Here is a 19,302-nt window from a genome sequence, read left to right on the forward strand (position 1 = left end):
TGACACTGTATGACAAAAAAATATCCACACCTTTTGGCAGACAAAACATAAAGCTTTTGAACCCAAAACATAAGCTGAGGTGTCTTTCTGTGAATAAGAACAAAATATAATTCACCACTGAACTTTATAAACAAACAACCCCCCCAGAGATTACATAGCTACCATAGTTAATATTCTAAACTCTTATTTGTGACAAGTAAAATTTCATGTTTGGAATCTTCAGTGTTAAATTTATTAGAGATTTAAAGAATAAATTATTTTTAGTTCTTTTCCTTTAATTATGAGAGCACAGAATGTTTCTTTTTATATTCTTTCACTGCTCTGGTACTCTGCTTAATCCTGCAAATCTTTATCAACGCTCAAAAGCAATTCTGTTGCAGGGTGTTTGATTTCCGTAATCCCCCACAACACAGACATTTATATTTTATGTGAACTGCTTCTGGGTCCTTTGAAATTTACAACAGATAGTCCCTCACACCACATAGAAATGAAATGTAAAATAATATAAAATGAGCGTCATACCACTGGTTATCTCCCATGTGGTTTTGGCTGCATTTTTTAGAGATAATCTTTTATGACTGTTCTTGTCTGCTGATGGTACTTGTGGTGAGGTGAGCTGAAAATCTGCTTCTCCACTCACAGATGTTTTCTCAGTCTGAATTTCAGGGTCTGAAATGCAATGTAGAAGCTTATGAAATGCCTGTGAACATTCATATTGTGTGCATAAAGCAGCACTACACTGGGATACAAACATCTTCCAAATAGCATGGGAGTCTTGTAGGGCAGCAGGAATATGACAGTCACAAGGAAGTAAAAATTTAATAATAGGTATGGAAGATGGGCAAGCCATAGAAGTTATAAAAAACAGGCTTGCAAAAGTCTGCAAAGTAATCAAGAGCCACTGCAGCAGCTCAGTTGTTTGCACAGCATGAGGGAAAGCGGAGTATGTGCATAAACTGTGGCTACTGCCAGCAGGTGCTGACCCCTGGCTCAAACACAATACGAATACCTGCAGAGAAAATGAGCATTTATTCAAGCTCATACTGGAGAATAAGCTACGATTTAATAAATATGTCTCCAGTAATTAATAAGGCAGATAAGGGATTAGAAAAACAAAGAATTAATTCTTACATTCCAAAGGCAGAATAATTCACAAATTTTGGCAGTTTGAAAACTCTACATATTCTTTGCTTTATACTCTTACCATTTTGACATGCATCTTCAGTTGTTTGGTGAGTATTTCTTTTGCCTCCTTGATCTAAATAATCATTGCATGATGAGAATGACAGCTCCAATCTCTCAATGTCTTGTATGGATTCAGCTGGCATTCCTGAATTTTGAAGTCGGCATGATCTATTACTTTTGCTATCCGAGGTCTTTGTTATCTTGAAAGACACTATTTTCTTGATAAAAGACAAAAAATGTAATGGCTTTCAAAATATTCCAAAGTAAATACACATTTTGAATTACGCTTATTTTTCAAATAAATATTTCCAAATCTTTTTTTTAATTACTATCTTTTCAGGAAACTTCCTGGTAGGTGTGATTCAGTGTGGTATGCTCAATTTTTACAGCCTAGTAACAGGCAGGTTTTTTTTTCACTGAGTGAATGGAAAACAAGGCAAAGAAAAGTGAAAAAAACCCTAAAATTCACTATCAGAATAAAAAGAATAAAACTTGTAGTTATTCTAGACTTCAGAAGTCTTTTCTTTTTGGGAGAAAGGAATCTCATTTTACATCTTAGCTTTCAACTGAATTCCTACAGAAGTGGATCCTTTAGTCACAGTGTTAAACTGGGAATTGTAGTCCTGAGGAGATTCCAAAAACCTGCATATTGTTTGCTGGCAGACTGAGAGCAGGGGTTTTCCCTGGCATTGGAATCGACAGCATCACATGAGCTACTGCATGGCTGACTATCAGAGCATACTGAAATGCAGTTTCTGCTCTGTACAACAGCTCACATCATAAGGAAAAATATTTACATACATTAATTTCAGCAGTCTAGAACAAAAAATTCAGAAAGATAAGAATGATAAGAAATCACAGTAATCAGGGTAGAACAAGACCTCTTTAGGCATGATGCTTAAGTTAAATCAGCCTGTTTCAGTCACGTTTTGTTGTCTTTGAAAGTTCTGAGTTCCACAACTCCCTGTGACCCTGTTCTGGTACTGAACCACTTTATCACTATGTTTAGTCAGAGACCCCCTGCCATTAGGGCTTTCTGCCTCTTGGTCTTTCATGGCACCTCTCAGAAGAGGCCTGGCTTCTCTATAGCCCTGCATTAATTGAAAATAGCAACCAGATTCTCCCTTAGCCTTCTGTCCTGGGGGATGAACTAATCCATGCCCTGTGCTGTAGCCACCCAAGCATTTTCCTTGCTCCCCACTGGATGTTACAGGGTCTCTTGTACTGGGGTCCATGACCTAACACAGTATTCCGGGGACAGCCACTGAAACAAACCTTTAGTGTAATTCCTCTGCTTGTCAGTCTTTTCCTTTGCTGAAGTGCCAGTAGCGTTGTAGGAATTTAAACCTTCTTACCTCTCCAGGTACCTTTGTACTGACTCTCCTGTTTGAAGATGGAGGTGGCCCAAGGATTTTTGATCCAAATGCAATATGTGATACATCCTGAGTTTTACTGCTGCGTATGTTGCCTTGTCCTCTATTAACCAAGCTACCTAAGTTAAGAAAAATAACAGTTAAAAAAATTACAGTACTTACAAACAATAAAAAGTAGTATTTTTCAAATCAACTAATTCATAATTCAAATTATGAATACTACATATACCTAAAAACTATGTTTCTTTAAAGCACAATCCCTAGAAACATAGGAATAGCAAATGTCTATTTTATAAAAGTGTGTCAACATACAAGCAAGAAACTTCTGGTCCATTACAGAGACATATTTCTAATCCCCTTGCTTTAAAGATTTATATAAAAGGGGGATATTTATAAACAAAAAATTGGTTTGCATGATTTCTTTAGAACTTCAATAAAAACCTAACTTCTGACAGGAAGAAAAAAGAACTCTAATTAATAAATAACAGAATAAATAAATAATAATACAAAAAACCTGAGGCAAGGCTGTCAAGGTATCAGTCACAGCTAAGAGAATTATTTACTCTTTACTATATAGCTTGCTTTTTGAAATTACTGAATTTACTGTATTGCCAGGGCTGAGCCCTAATATTGCAAACACACTCTATTGCTGGTAAAATGTTCTGCCCCTTTTACTATTTATTTTTTTACTGCTTAAAGTGTAGATTTATTCAAATAATTCTTTTCAAGCACAGAAATTGCCAACCAGTCTGCAAGACAAGCAAAAAGTAAACAGGTGAAGGTTCTGAAAAAATTTAAAAAGGAAGGACAGGAAAATGAGTATGTATTAATTTTATCATCAGGGTTGCAGAACTGCATGTACTATCTATTTTCCTCTTTTTTAATTCTCCAAGATTGTCAGTGAATTCTCCTTTCCAGACCTGATAAAAACAGTATCTTCACATTAATTTATATTTAATACTTAAACCGTCTAAAGATATTTTCTTGCTACAACTTCAGTGCTAAATTGCTATCTCACTTTAGAGATCTGACACCTTCATAAAGCAACTAAGTAGAAATAAAACAGTTTGTCGATTCCCCTAAGCATTTTTCATAACCTTATTTCAAGATCAGCTTTATTTACAGTGTCATCAAGGAAATGAAAAACAGATCATGCATCAGCCCCCAAATACCATAATTTACTGTACTAATAAGCACAAAAGAAGCCACTTTCTGCCATTACCTTCCCCCCTTTTTCCTAATGTGACATTTGGTTGCTGCTAACAGCTGCCATTTCACAAGATTAGACGACCTGTTTTGGTTTAACATCAATTTCTTTAATTTGCTGACTACCTTGGGATGTTGTTAGCTCCAATTAGAAAAGTTGATTTGCATTAATATCTCTCTTTATGAACACATTAATTGACTGCAATTAATTACCTACATCTACACATAACAGTGTTGATGACATAATGAATATTATGTGTAATTAAAAGTGGATGATACTAAAATAATTTGGGCTTTTGATTATCAAACCAAAAGTTTAATGGATAAAAAGAACATTTTCCAATTAAAATGTACTTAAATTTACAAAGCTTCCATTTTCAAGGAGGCCAACTTCTGAAATTTGAAAAGCGTGTCTGGAGGCCCACATGCTATGTTTGTAAGATGGGGTTAAAAAAAAGATTAGACCTTAAACTGAAGGCATTTAGTTTTCATGCAGCTGAGGGATGTTATCATTAATTACTTTCCTATATATTCCTAAGGCCTATATGTCTTTGTAGCCTTGATGGTAAAACTTGAGTCTTATTTTAAATAAACAGTCATTTTTCTGTTTAGATACATCATTCACACTATTGTACTCATCTAAATTTTACAGTCCCTTGTATTTTGACAATCAAGTCAAGAAGTATTTATTTTTGAATACAGCCTCTGAGAGTCTGGATTCCACAGTTTCCTCTGCTACTTCAAAAGCAAATTTATAATCCAACTTTACAACGGAACTTTGGCTGGACTACTTGTAGGGCAATAATACTTTAAAAGTATTATTTCCCCTTTAATATTACAAAACTGGTACTTGCTTGAAAAAAGAAGCTGAATATAACTTAAACAAGTAAATGTATGAAGGGGCTTACTCTAAGCAAAAATGTAAAACTCCTATTATTCATTTCAGCTGCTACAGGACAAAGATTGCCTTTATTAATGAGGTACATTGAGAGAGAACAAAAGTTAACTTGAAAAAGCACCAGCATGCGAGCTTAGTGTGGAGGATGAAATATTTATGAGTTGTTTTTTTCATATTCTGGTAAAAGCAGAAGAAAAGAAGTTTAAAAAGTGTTTTTTAAAAACCTTTGATATTATCAAGGTTGTTCTCAAAGTTTATTTTTCCTTAGAGTTTCATGAGATGGTGTAATATTGAACTTAAACGGTTGTTATCATTCTCTGTAATCTTATTCCTTTGGTCAATACTTTGCACATGTATTTCCAGAGCATTTTAACAGAAACGGTGGAAATCATTATTCCCTGAATTCACATACTAAAGATGAGAATCCTCAGGAGTGAGGAAGTACTAAGTCCAGTGGGATAAAAATGTATCTACTTACAGCACCACTTCTAACAATGCCTACACTGATGAAGATGTGTTGGAAATGGGTTCTTTATCTAATTTGCTTGTTCAGACCCACTTCTAAACTACTTCAGTCCAACTTCCTTCTCAAAACATGTTCTACCACTCTGTTTTGGTATAATCATGTGACTCGTAGAAGGTGGTACAGAGCAAGAGGAAAATGAAATACTTCAGTAAGACATTACAACTATTATATGGTCTAAACCAAAGGTCTAGTCTTGTGTCTTGTTCAAAAGCCAATAATAACGTAACAAAAGAGTAGAGGAAAGAGGGTGTCTATAGAGATAGATTTCACCTGTGCATTTTTTTAAGTTCTAGCAGGACGAAGTTTATGTACTCCTCAATTTTATGCTGAAAATAATCAATCCAACATTTTAAGAAGAGTGAAACTATCAGTTCTCCATGAAAGACATGAATTAGAGCACTCATTATAATCCATTATAACTCATTTTTAAGAAGTGCTTGCAAATATTCTAGATATTTACTATTGCAAATGGATCTACAGAATAACTTAAAAAAAAAAGAGCACAGGTCAGTTATGCATGCATTCAACTAGATTTACAAAAACAGTAATAACCTGGGAGTAAGTAAATTACATTTTTGATATGTTTAGAATTCTAATCAATGAAATTTAGTGAACATTGGTGAAAAATATGGTTTTTTTCTACATCAATTTATTTCCTCATTGGAATTGTAGCTGATGTCTTCAAAACTCAAAAAACTGATTAAAAAAACCCCCTGACTTTGTTCAGCTAGCAAAGAAACTTGTCAATAGCTGAGAATTTTATTTCATTCTTTACATGGTTATGTTAAGGCCATTACTGGTTATGAATAATTTTACAACTGCAGAGTTCCAATAATGAACACAAACAATCTACGTCTCTCTCTACTGCTGTTCTTCAACGATGATCTATCTCATTACAAAGTTGTTTTAAAAAGATAATCAGTATTTTGAATCAAAACAATAAGGACTGTAAAGACATTTGCTTTAGTGAAATTCTGCTGTTGATGTTACTGCAGGTAGGAAACAATACACAGTTTTAAAGCAAAACAGCAGCTTTAGTAAAAAAGGTGTAAATTCTCTGGCCCAAGTCTATTTAAACGATTTCAAATCTTAGCATTTGCATCTCCAGTTCAGTTTCTACCGATTCTTGCCTTACAAATCTTAAGCAGACAGACATGCCAATTTAAACATAAACCCACAGGAAGTGCTAGTCTAGAACAGGCCAATAATCTCTCTTAACATCCAGTTTCAAACCAAGGCCAAACCCAAATGCTTCAGAAATGCCCCACGACAATTTCAGCAGAGATGTATGAAATCATCTGCCTTCAACACAGTTCTTAGAGAAAGGGTGGAAAAACTTGGAAGAATAAGATTAAATTTTCCCTTCACATTTTTACTGGTGCTAAATACATTACTCTTACCCATATAAATGGCCAATTGATTTTGGAATCATACAAATTTCTTTGCCAGCTTCTTGCAGCAGTGGATTCCATATTTTAATCATATTCTGTGTAACAGGGCATTTTCTCTTGGTTTTGTGCCATGAGATAGGAAAAACAGCTTTTATTGAACTTTCTTTGTACTTCAGCTTATCTTCACATGAGAATTTTTCATTCATTCTGCTTCTCCCTGAATCACTTCTTGGTCTGTAAAATCTTTTCTGAGATGGTTTAACCGATTATGTATAAAGTATTTCAGATAATAATGCAAAACTGATTTAAAGGTTTGATACCTTTTTCATTTCACATGTATTTGAATTTTCTGCTACTATCTTAGTTTTTTAAAAAATATTAAAATCTGAAAATTCTACTGAGCTGTATCTATGGTGATGATAACCTTCCTTCCTTGAGTCATTTAATTTTGATACTTCAAATCTTAACAGCAGTTAACATTCCTCTCCAGTGTACAATCCTTTGCATTTAGCAAAGCTAGACTTTACAGGGTATCATGTTACACATTTACCCAGTACAGTGGTCCCTAGACCATAATTTTTCAACACGGTGGCCACAAGAAATAAAACCAGTAAACTGAAACCTTGCTTCACAGACTATGATGTTTCCTGCATGTTACCTGGTCTGTACTGTTCTTCATGAAAAAGCACATAGGGGATTGCCCATCTCACAAGTTTAAAACTCTCTGAAGTCCCACTCTTTATATTAAACTAGTATCTGTATCACATCACAATTTTTATCCCATATAATTCAGATCTCTGTTGAGATTATTCATAACTATAACAAACAATACAAAGCCTAGAAAAAAAAACCACTTTTGAGGTCTCCTGTTGATAGCCTTCAGCTGGAACAATAATTTAAAATTTAATCCTCTCTTTTCTTTCTCTTACTTTTTACCCTAGTCAATAGTTTGTATTAGCACATGACTGCCCAATGTGTTTAATAAATCTCTTCTATGCAATGCTGCCAAAATCTGAATTATATGGTTTATTATCTTGTAGCTTACGGAAACATTCAAATAATTCTGAGACACCAATAATACAAGATCTCCTATTTCAGAGTATAAGCTGAGGAGACTGCATAGTCATGTTGTCAGAAGAGTTTCATTTATGTGAACAGTTCAAAAAGAAGTGTACCAACTTCACTGTACAATGCTTCAATGTACATTCAGATGACATATCTCAAATACTATTATAAACCCCACACCTGAATTAGAATTGTTCAGACTGCACATAGATCTCAAAGTACAAAACAGTCTATGTGCTCATGGCACTGCAGCTCTGCAGGAGCTGTCACGTTTTATTTTAAGACACTGGAACTTTTACAAAAACATCCATTATTTGTACACATACTGTATCGATCGTATTCACAGTATTTTAATACAACAGAATACCTGTTTCTTGCACCGGATATTCCCTACATTTTACTTCTGGCTTCTGAATTTTTGTTAGGTTCAGCACTTGAGTAACTTGTGGCACATCTCTATTTAGCTGACAGGTTCGAGGAATAACATCTGTGGGATCACGTGGCACAGATGGAACAACACGCTTAACTAGAATCAAAAAACATGGGCTTTACTTCACTCCCGTGACATTATGGAATTAAATTCAATTCACATTATTTGGTAGATTACATATACTTTAGTTCATATGGCTACAACAATTTAGTAGACTATAGTAATTTGAAAAATTTGCTGTAATTGTTCACTTTTAAGACAATAAGCATGTAAATTTTACAATTATATCGTGTAAATTTTTAGGTCAAAAAATTTTGAAATGCAGTTAAAGTAATATACACTAGTGGCTGGAAAAGAAAATCAACTTCTTTGAAATCATCTTCTTTGATTTCTCCAGTATACAAGCAAAACAGAACCACAAAATACATTTTTTATAATTTTTATTACAATTCAGCTTTAATTGTAATACTGATATAGTGATTTTTATATAAAATGAACACTGAAAATGGTATTTATACCAGTGGTACTGAAGTAGCAAAAGGAGAAGTCCCATATATGCAAATAAAGAATTTCACAAGCTTTAATTTCAAAATTTGGACGCCATTACACTTTCATGATAAACTGAAAAGCTGTCAACCTATCTATTCCTGTGACATCAGGTACTAGTAGAATGTGATCTGACTATCTCTGCTTTCCCTTTGATAACCAATATACACTGAGTTTATGAAAGCTATTCTCTTTGAAGAAAGGAATCCATGTCAGAACCATGTTATGATGTCAATTCCTTCCAAATTCTAGAAGACTTGAATATAGTAAGGAAACGAATATTAGCACATTTTCCAAGGATAAGAAGAGGAAAACATAACCCAAACCCCAAACTTGAACAATGGATCGATTATTGAGATACTAATAAAAAAATTCAAGTGTTCCATATTGTGCTTCAGTAGTGGACGTATTTTTTCAACCATTTTTTTTGCCAAGCCAGTACATTATTTATCACTGTTGGACAATACTTAGTGATAAAAACCCCACACAGAACTTTGGGATTACTATGGAAACCAGAAACTAGATATAGATTAAACTTGTGTACTTCAGTATCATGGGGCAGAGAAGATGAATTATTTCTTCTTCTATCTCAATGATCTCATACAGAAATAATTTCTTAGTATAAGTGGTTTCTCCTTTGCATTTGCTATCATTTTAAGAACACAAAGCATATTGTAAACTTGCTGCTTAAAAAGAGTAACACACTCACTGCACTTTGAAACCACTGCTTCAACCACAAGGAGGTTGAATCAAAGAACTCGACCCTTGTCCTGGCTTCTTTTGAGATAGAGTTAATTTTCTTCCTAGTAGCTGGTACAGTGCTGTGTTTTGGATTTGGGATGAGAAGTGTTAGTAACATATTGATGTTTCAGTTGTTGCTCATCAGTGTTTACACTAAGACAAGGAGACAAGGACTTCTCAGCTTCCCATGCTGGCTTGCCAGCGAGGAGGCTGGGAGTGCACAAGGAGCTGGGAGGGGACATAGCAGGGACAGCTGACCCCAAATGACCCAAGGGATACTCCAGACCATATGGCAATGTGCTCAACATATCAACTAGAGGGAAAGCTGACTGAGGGGGCTGCTGCTGGTGAACAACTGTTTTTCATTTGCATAATTTGTTTTTCTAGAGATTTATTTTTCTCCCCCCCCCCCCTTACATTACAATTTATAATACTTCAATTATTAAACTGTTTGTATCTTAACCCATGAGTTTTCCTACTTTTACCCTTCCACTTTTCGACCCCATCCCACAGGGGGCAAGTGAGTGAGCAGCTGTGTGGTGTTTAGTTGATGGCTGGGGCTAAAGCATGACAACTCTCATTACAAATCGCAAAGTCATTGCATTCAGTGGAGCTCAACTAACTGGTCCAATCATCTGAGAGGGCAAAAGCTTTATCAAATAGTGATTGTTATCTGAAACTTAATTAATAATAACAAAAAAGCCCTTACTGTTGTTTTTCTGTAATTGGGTAGGAAGTGTAGAATCATTTTAATTCAGCCAAACCTTCAGCTGCAATGTAAGTTTAAGAAGGGTCCAGAGAACAAGACCAGAGGAGAAGCTGAGGGAACTGGGGTTGTTCAGCCTTCAGAAATGGTTGAGGGGAGATCTTATCGCTTGTAGTGAGGTGGGTGTTGCTCTCTTCTCCCAGGTAACAAGCGGCAGGACAAGAGGAAATGGCCTCAAGTTGTTCCAGGGGAGGTTTAGATTGGATATTAGGAACAATTTGTTCATCGAAAGGGTTGTCAAGCACTAGGACAGGCTGCCCAGGGCAGTGGTGGAGTCACTATCCCTGGATGTGGCTCTCAGGGACACGGGTTAGTGGTGGCAGTGCTAGGTTAATGGTTGGGCTTGATGATCTTAAGGGTCTTTTCCAGCCTAAACAGTTCTGTGATCCCATGAATTGCCTAGATGAGGAAATTCATAAATATACAGAAAATACTAATGCCCACCAGCTGTGTAATAATCATAGAATTGATAATGAAGTAATTAAAAGTACAGTATTTTACTACGCACACAGTTTATTAAAGCTGTCTACTCATTATGCTAACTACATTTTAGAATTTTGGAACTCATTTAGAACATTTAAGCACATTTCAAAAACTGTTTAGAATGGAAGAGAGAAAACAATACACCAATGGAATTAAATTAAATTAATGCCAGTGAGACCTCTAACTGCAGTTTCCTGCTGAGAATTTACCAGATTCTCTCTGCAGACATTTTTAAAATTATTTCTTTTCCCCAGCCTTACCTAGAAGAAATCAGAGGAGTAATCACAAGGATTGCTTATTCTCCCCTATTGGTTTAGGGTTTCCAAATGGAAGATACATTTTGTTACACTTACAATACTGCTGACTATCCCTCCTTCTGAAACCAGACCCCTTTTTTCAGGTGTGTTCTTTAAAAGCCACAAAATGAAAATGTGAATGAAATTGAAGCTGAACTATACCTAGGGTGCCTTTAAAATAAGAAAGTGCCAGCTGTGCTTTTGCAATTCCTCTTCTATTACTGCAAATACCAGTGAGGAATGCAGTTCTCTCCCTTGGAAAAGGATGATTCAGAATTATGATGCTAGCATGGAGACTGCTAAACTTCGACCAATATCCTGCTCTATCACAGAAAAAAAGACTTCTCATTTTTCAGTTCACCACCAACATTATTTTCCCAATAAACAAGGACACATGAGGATAAATGGACATAAGATCAGAGGTGTTTATGATAGTTTCATAGCTCTGTTTCACATAATATTGTTTTGTAACAGTTTTTTCCTGGATTATTTAAAGATGAAATCTTTCATCAGCTGCTAATGTCCAAAATTAAGAAAACAAACAGCAAATGTTGCTAAGTTTTAAGTATTTCTCTTTCCTTTCAGACACTCTCTTCTTGGCCAAAACCTGATTTCTATCAGCATAAGAGACCCTCATTAAAACAAGCTCTCTACTTGATAAATCTTACCTGAATTTGTTCAATAAAATACTTCTAAGGAATTCAATGTTTAAAACAGAGGAGTACACACATATTTAATTAACTAATTAAATATGTGTCTGTCACTGGCAGATTTAATATGCTGTGCTACTACCTTAATTTCCATGAAATCATGTAATCTTTCAAATTGCCAATCTGACGAAAAAGAAGCTTTTGATTTTACGTGAACAGTTATGATCAAGAGAAGATAGTAATTAAAACACACCATTTTCCTCAGCTGTATCTTCTGGCTTGGATTTTAAAGTGAAGATCTTTCGTAGCTTACAGTTAGCTGAAATAATAATTCCATCCAAAGACTGGAAGACAGCTCCTCTGAATATTTCACTGGTGAATGCTGCCAAGTCAATACACATATTGCACCACTAGAAAAGAGAAACAATACTCTTTAGTAAAACCCTGACACTAATCACTGCAGAAGAGTATGAGTGTATAGTTCTCTACAAATGGTGTCAGCAGAGTATTAGATTCTCACAGGCTGTGATTCACAATGCAGAACATTTTGATATCAAAATAAGATATTGCTGTATTTGCATTTTGAACAATTACTTTTACAAACAGATAAGGACGTATGACCTAGTGACTGCCAGCCCAAGGGAGTTCAGCACAGCATATCCACGATATGTTTTGCAGCTAAGTTGTAAGAAAGCATATTTATTGAAGGATTTCTTGGGGGCAACAAGAATCATTATCCAGTATTACTTCGTAAGTTAGAGCTACTGAAGTTTAAGTTTGAGATTCTTTGATGATTTCTTTCTGAGATTCACAACAAAAGGACCTCTCCAAAACTGGCACCCCTTCCATAATGAAACTATCCGGTAAACTCCTAGTTTGGACTAGAGTGCAATGTATCACAACATCTTAAAACTACTACTTTCCAAAGGCAAATCAGAAAATGGCAATTGCCTGAGTTGCTAAAGATCCTACTTAAATACCCATTTTAATTCTCATTAGATGGTTATTTGGTTCAGGAAACACTCTTAGAACACTAACATCAATGTGCTACACTCTCCTGCACTATTCCACTGTTCAAATTCTCTCAATTTTAATCTTTTTTCCACTTAATTCACCATTTGTCTATTGCCGTATTTTATAATACAGGAGTGCAGCTACAGGTATCTATTTTGCATGTAAACCATATTACAATTCCATGATCGTCCTAGAAAAAAACAGAGATTTCATACAAAAAAATAGCAAAACCAGAAGAACTAACCAAGTATGTTTTCTTGTGGCTTTATGTTTTCCATTTAGAGTTTCTGATGTTTAAAAACACAGATGCTCGTAGTTCTCACAGCTGCCTTCACCTAAGCTATCTTAAAAAAAGTATAACTTCAGAAGTTTTTGTAAAATATTCCCTCTCATGTCTAGCCTTAAATTCACAGCTGCTCAGTATACTGTTATCTAGTTCTCTCAGTGCAAATAATATTTTAAAATATTTGAAATCTAACTATTCTCGTATGAAATTTATTTTCTAAAGCAGTATTTGAGACTTCAGTCCTCACATGGCTATGTGGTAACCGTCAGGTTTTGTATCCTGGCAGCTATTACCATATGTGGTGGCTGGGCATGGGAAAGGGGGACAGGGAGAAGATGACAGTTATTGTTTTATTTTCAACAGTTTGACATATGCTTTGTTTTATATATGCCAGAATTAGGAAGAACCTGAAGAATGTGAGAGCAGCCATCAGCTACAGTCTACCTGCAGCTCCAGAGAATGTAATCAAAGGTCACTGCAGGAGAAGGGACATGTGAACAGGAGCCCTATGATGTGAAGTATCAGGGACACAGCAAATTTTACAAAGGCTGAATCAACAGGAGAGAGAAATACATCACAAAGAGCATTACTCTTGGGAAAGGGGAATGAATTCCTAATACAGGAAGAAGGATAGAGGAGTAGTAGTATTAAGTAGTTCTGCTGCCACCTGGTAGAGGGGACACATACACGTGTCTTGAAATCAGTAGGAACTGAGTTCTAAACCAAACCATAATTTCAACAAGTCTATAAACATCCATAAAAGATTCCTGATTAAAAAGCATGCTCAACCACAGCGCGAGGAATATTCCCAAGGTACCTACTATTTTGCGCTTGATCATAAACAGAGGAATTTTTGCATGCAGAGGGGTTACAGACAACTCCTTGTGGACTGTTGACAAATACAATCTTCTTTTAATATTGCCTAAATCGGTTATCCTATAAAAGAAAAGGCAGGAGAGAATGGAACAGATCTTTGTCAATTCAATAATCCAGTATCTTTGTGAAATCATAGAAAATATATTCATATGCAGAACTTTTATGTCAGTGATAGCAAATATGGAATTTAAGAATTACTTCTTTTACAAGATGAGTAATGAGATTTCTTTCTCCAATTCAAATTTGGTGGCTATAGCCCTGCATATATAAAATCACTCTACATGCAAATTTTATTTCAGCAGTCTACACTCTTTGCTAGATTTCCACAGCCCTTCAGACTATGAAAGAATTCAATTTGTTTGAACTGAGAACCCAGTAGCCTTTAATAATCACACATGTTTTGGCCCCTTAAACTTGTCTTATCTTGGGGCCTGCTAACCAGAAAAACATTATTTGCTTTCTTTTCCTAAAAATGCCTCTGTCACTTTACATAGACTGTTTGTCAGCTTAAAGGTAAACACAATACATTGCTTGTCTATTTTACTTCCTGAGGACATATCTTCAACTGTGAATTATAATGCAGAAGTTTATTGCTCACTATTCAGGTCATCTCACAAAGACATCAAGGACACTGAATTTGAATATTTCTAATAAATTCAGACCACAGCCATGATCACAAAAAAAAATTAGGTTTCCTTTAAAATGATAAACAGGGTCATTTTTATGTTCTGTTTCTTCAATTCTTGTAAGTAGCTGTACTGATTTTGGCTCGGATACAGTTAAATTTCTTCAGAGTAGCTTGCATAGGGCTATGCTTTGGATTTGTGCTGGAAACAGGGTTGATAACTCAGGGGGGTTTTCATTACTGCTGGTCAGGGCTTACACAGAGTCCAGGCCTTTTCTGCTCCTCACCCCACCATGCCAGTGAGGAGGCTGGGAGGGGGTCAAGAAGGTGGGAATGGACACAGCTGGGACAGCTGATCCCAACTGACCCAAGGGATATTCCAGACCCTATGGTGTCATGCTCAGCAATACAAACTGTGGGGAAAAAAGGAAAGGGGGAAGTTCAGAGTTATGTTGTCTTCCCAAGTAGCCATTACACATGATGAAACCCTGAGTTCCTGGAGGTGGCTGAACATCTGCCTGCCCGTGGGAAGGAGCAGATGCCTTATTTAGATTTGGTTGCATGTGCAGCTTTTGCTCTACCTACTAAACAGTCTTCATCTCAACCCACGAGTTTTTGTACTTTTATCCTTGTATATTCTCTCCCCCAACCCTCTGCAGGAGCAGTGAGAGCAGCTGTGTGGGGCTCAGCTGCCTGCTGGGGTTAAACCACAACAGCAGCACAACCCTGACATCCCCCAACAGTCCTACATTATTACTCCAGAGCACAGGCAAAACTTTAAAGGCTGAAATCTGGGAAAATATGCCTAATGTATGGGGAAACAATGATTAATTTACCTATTATTTTTGAACAAGCCTATTTCTAACAGATGGGTATTTCTCTGTAATTAGCCACCCCTCTGAGAAGATGACAAAAATTACAATAAACAACTTTTTGTCACTACGTAGAGTCGTTAAAAGTAATTATTCATTATCACTATTCAGATGCTGGGTTTTACTTTAAAATTGTGAGACTGCACTGTAGACTTGTTTTTAAACTTTATTACTGAAAACAATTTTTCATTAGTTAAGGACTACCTGTAGCTTAACTAATGAAATGTTGTCACCCAAAATTTGCAGATAAACACTCTAAAACATTCTTAGCTTTTCTTAGGTCAACTTAAGAAGGCATTAACTCTGGAGCAAGTTACATACTTCAGCTGATATGGCAATTTGAGAGTTCAACCAAGGACAGTACAAAAAATACTGCAAGTATGTAAACATGAAAAGGTTCTACTAGTACAGCAATAAAAATACAGAAGCACCTTCTTGTTCCCCCACAGTCATTAAGAACATCATGCAAAGCAAACTGTTCACCAGCTCTCCAGAACTTGCTGATTCTTTCCTCTCCCTTACAGACAAACCTGATCTTTAATCTATTCATGGGTGGGCAAACTCCTAACATGGGTGGGCAAATCAAAACAGAGTGGAAGAGCCTACTAGCTGTTTCATTCTGAAAGACTAGCAGTTCCTCATAAATCACAAACACTTCAAAAGCAGAAATTTCCCTACTGTGCCAAGGAAAGAACACGATATCCTCACCATTGCTGTCGTTTGACATAACAGATTCCAGTACCAGCTGCATATATATTTATGAATTGACAAATTATACCATCAAGTCCTTGAAAAGTGCTTTCATCAGAAGACCTATAAGTGTCTTACAATCCTGGGACTTGATCTTACTTTTGAAGAAATTTAAGCAAGATGTAAAATAATTCACGTAAAATCACCAGCAAGTTGGCCACACAGCTAAACCTGTGCCCCTGATCAAGGCTTAGTTCCATCCATCACTTTGCTTCCCATATTGCTTTTGGTGAAAAACCTATGGACATAGTTCTCAGGAACTCTCCACTCTAAATCTTGATGTTCAGAAGTGCTAAGAAATTGATGCACCAAAGAACTCCAAAGTACAGGAGAAGTGGTTGCCTGAAACTCCCTAAATTTCCTGGTTACATGTAGAGCTGAGCAACTGTGCTGTGGAACCAGCTAATTGCAGTAATCTGAGTGCTGAAAAGCAAATAAAAATACTGAAACTCAAACTAGGTAATTCTCAGTAGCAAATGTTGGTTTAAATGATGCTACAACAGAGCAGTAAGAGCTGGGAATTAGGTCCTGCATATCTTCAAACAACTGGCAATAAATACATAAGCTCACTTCATAATATTAGTTCAATATGTTTAAATTGTATTATTTATTTGTTATATGAATAGATTTATCTCTGTCCCTCCTTTAAAAAAAGTAGGTACCTTAGTTACAGAAAGGCCATTGGTGTATCTACAGCTCAGTTACATCCCAAAATGTAACACTGAACACATTCACTTAGCTAAAAATATATACATTTATATCAGACTCTATCATATAAGTCTAACATTAGAGTTTTTTATGATGATATATGTGCTATAAAAAAGGGGCAAACCTTAGATACATACCTATAATCACACTTAAAGATACATGATTTATTTCAAATAATAGTTTTAAAACATTTGAAGAGGTAAAATTAAAGAAAGGTGTCCTAAAAATTCTGTAAAATAATTTATTTCCTAAGAGAAGGAGATAATTATGTAAGAGTTAGTGTTACTTCCAGACTTTCCAGTTACATTGCTTATTGGAAAACAAAAATACAGCACAGGTCTGAAGAAACACTTTTCTGAAATAATTCAGACAACAGGAGTTAGAACATTAGATCTCTCAGTTGTAAAATGACTCGAGTACTTCTGGTGAAACTCAACTTTTTTTTTTTTTTCCTGTTATCCAAAAGTAGAACCTACATTAAACCTACAAAGGCAAGAAACATCTGCAGCACACATCTTGATTTTCAAAAAATCTATACAGGAGTTAATGTATTTTTATTATGTGTGTGCTTGAGTATTTATATCTAAGGGTCAGACATGTGATAGAAAAGTAATGAGACCATGCTGAGAAAAATGAGGTAGTCAACAAGAAAATCAACCTCATTTATAATAATATTCCTGTGATCAGCAGGTGCATAACTCTTCCAGCTATGGTCATTAACTGCATTCACTTCACACTTAACATCTACATTTGCAAACCATTTGAAAGTAAAATTACCTTCCAATTCAATTTTCAATTTTATTTTATATCTTCAACTATGACTGACTATTCTCCTCACAATGGTAACTATAGTGAGATTGCAAGCAAATGGTAGCAGCTACCCAAGAGTACAGATAAACTCATCTTCTCAGATTGGCCATTCACTTTGCTTCTGTATGTATAATAATTTATAACCATTTGTTAATGTTCAATTCAAGGCTTAAAATGAACTTAGAAAAATAAAATGACACTGGACTGTTGAAGAGATGCTTCATTTATCAGGCTCACCTGTTCTTAAAATGAAAGTGGTTTTCTCCTTATAAATGACTTAACCTGGAAGTTTACCAAACATGAAAGCAGATATTTCCTCGATGTTGCAAAGCTAAGAGCAACTCCCATACAATTTAATATTAACACAAATCTCTTTGTATCCTGGTCAAAATCCAGACAAAATCCTCTGCTAAAGCTTCACTATTAGCACATCAGTATATTAGTGCTTAGCAACTGCAGTACCATTTTCTCCATAATAAGCACATTAGATAGTATTATCATCATCTCCATTTTAAAGAAAGTAAAATAAAGTAATAGGAATCGTCAGTTGATTTGCTATGCTTTCAGATTCTAAAGTTTCCTTATTCGGGAGCACCCTTTACTTCACATATGTTTTATTTTATGCACCACTTGTAAATTGGTCTCATAGGAGATACCACACATTATTGAAGTGGCTGCCTGATCACCTGAAATCCACATGCCCTCATAAAAATAGACTTAGTTATGTCGAAAATCAATCAAATCTCTATGAAATCAGAGATCTGGAAGACTGATATGTCACAGAGACCTGGAGAACAAGTTGTTTTGGGTACTGGAATTTCCTGTTGGTAGTGGTTTTCTGGAGAGAATTAAGAAAAAAACCCACAAAGTCCCCTTAACCAGTATACATAAAGAGAGAGTAATACAGGTGGCAGGTGCAAAACAAGAATCATCAAATCTGGTAGTTAGAATAGAAAAACTTTCCAAATATGAACAATTATGAAGAACTGGTGAACCCTGACCTCTCCCTACTTGACATACTTGCATCAATTATCCAAATAAATGAATGAGCTGGTACTTTCACTGATCAAGAATAATTTATTTTGAAAGTTTAATTACTCTTAGAGCCTCACATGGTTCAAAAAATCATTCTGGAAGTGTTCATTTCATAACATATATTTTAGAAACTTTTATAAATATTTTAACATCCTTGGTTTTGAAATGAGCTCATCTTTGTCTTATTTTCAAGTGTTAAGCAAATTTTATTTTAGGGCACAGTGGTATCTTCCTCTGAAACAAGGCTAACTGTGCCAAATCATTTAGAAAACTGTAATTCCCAAAACCAGTTTTTAATTTTTCAGTACAAGGTACTCTAATGAGTATTAATATGTAGGAAGTTTATTACCGACATCTTTTCAAGAATCTAAACAAATTACCTCTATAATGCAGTTATTTATGCCTGCAGCTAGTTCTTTTGGCTCTTTTCTTTAGTTTATTGGCTTTTATTCTTTTTGCTTTGTTATTCTTTCCATGAATGTCTCTATTCTAAAGAGACAATCTGTCCTTTCAGGTATACAAAGGCAAAGAAAAGGTTATGATCGCACCTGGTAATGTAACAGTTCCCTCAAGGACAGCCGTATTTCTCATATTTACACCATTTATTCTAATTAGTAAGAATTGTTAAGAAGTCTGCCCTTTAAAAAGACAAAACAAAGTTGCTAACAAAATTTACTTAATTCGGCGTATGAAAATCCTGACTAACAAACCCTCTCAATATATAAAAATATAAACAGGAGTCAGTTTACTCCACGTTACTTACATCCACC

At 35.4% G+C, this 19,302-nt stretch overlaps 1 protein-coding gene across 3 annotated transcripts in view; it reads right to left on the reverse strand.

Annotated features, from left to right (window-relative positions):
- Positions 1 to 19,302, reverse strand: part of CUNH3orf67 (chromosome unknown C3orf67 homolog) — a 72,279-nt gene that overhangs the window by 37,589 nt on the left and 15,388 nt on the right. For all 3 annotated transcript variants that reach the window (XR_001875742.1, XM_017820503.1, XM_017820502.1), the window contains exons 7-12: positions 13,678 to 13,792; positions 11,810 to 11,966; positions 8,012 to 8,170; positions 2,541 to 2,677; positions 1,205 to 1,403; positions 523 to 669 (exon numbers count right to left, since the gene is read on the reverse strand). Coding sequence is in view for 2 of the 3 variants with exons in the window: in XM_017820503.1 (XP_017675992.1) it covers positions 523 to 669; positions 1,205 to 1,403; positions 2,541 to 2,677; positions 8,012 to 8,170; positions 11,810 to 11,966; positions 13,678 to 13,792 (914 nt within the window). In the remaining variant the exon portion in view is untranslated. The remainder of the gene's footprint in view (positions 1 to 522; positions 670 to 1,204; positions 1,404 to 2,540; positions 2,678 to 8,011; positions 8,171 to 11,809; positions 11,967 to 13,677; positions 13,793 to 19,302) is intronic.

This window comes from Lepidothrix coronata, unplaced genomic scaffold, assembly GCF_001604755.1.
Source record: "Lepidothrix coronata isolate B3197 unplaced genomic scaffold, Lepidothrix_coronata-1.0 Scaffold84, whole genome shotgun sequence".
NCBI classification, from domain to species: Eukaryota; Metazoa; Chordata; class Aves; order Passeriformes; family Pipridae; genus Lepidothrix; species Lepidothrix coronata.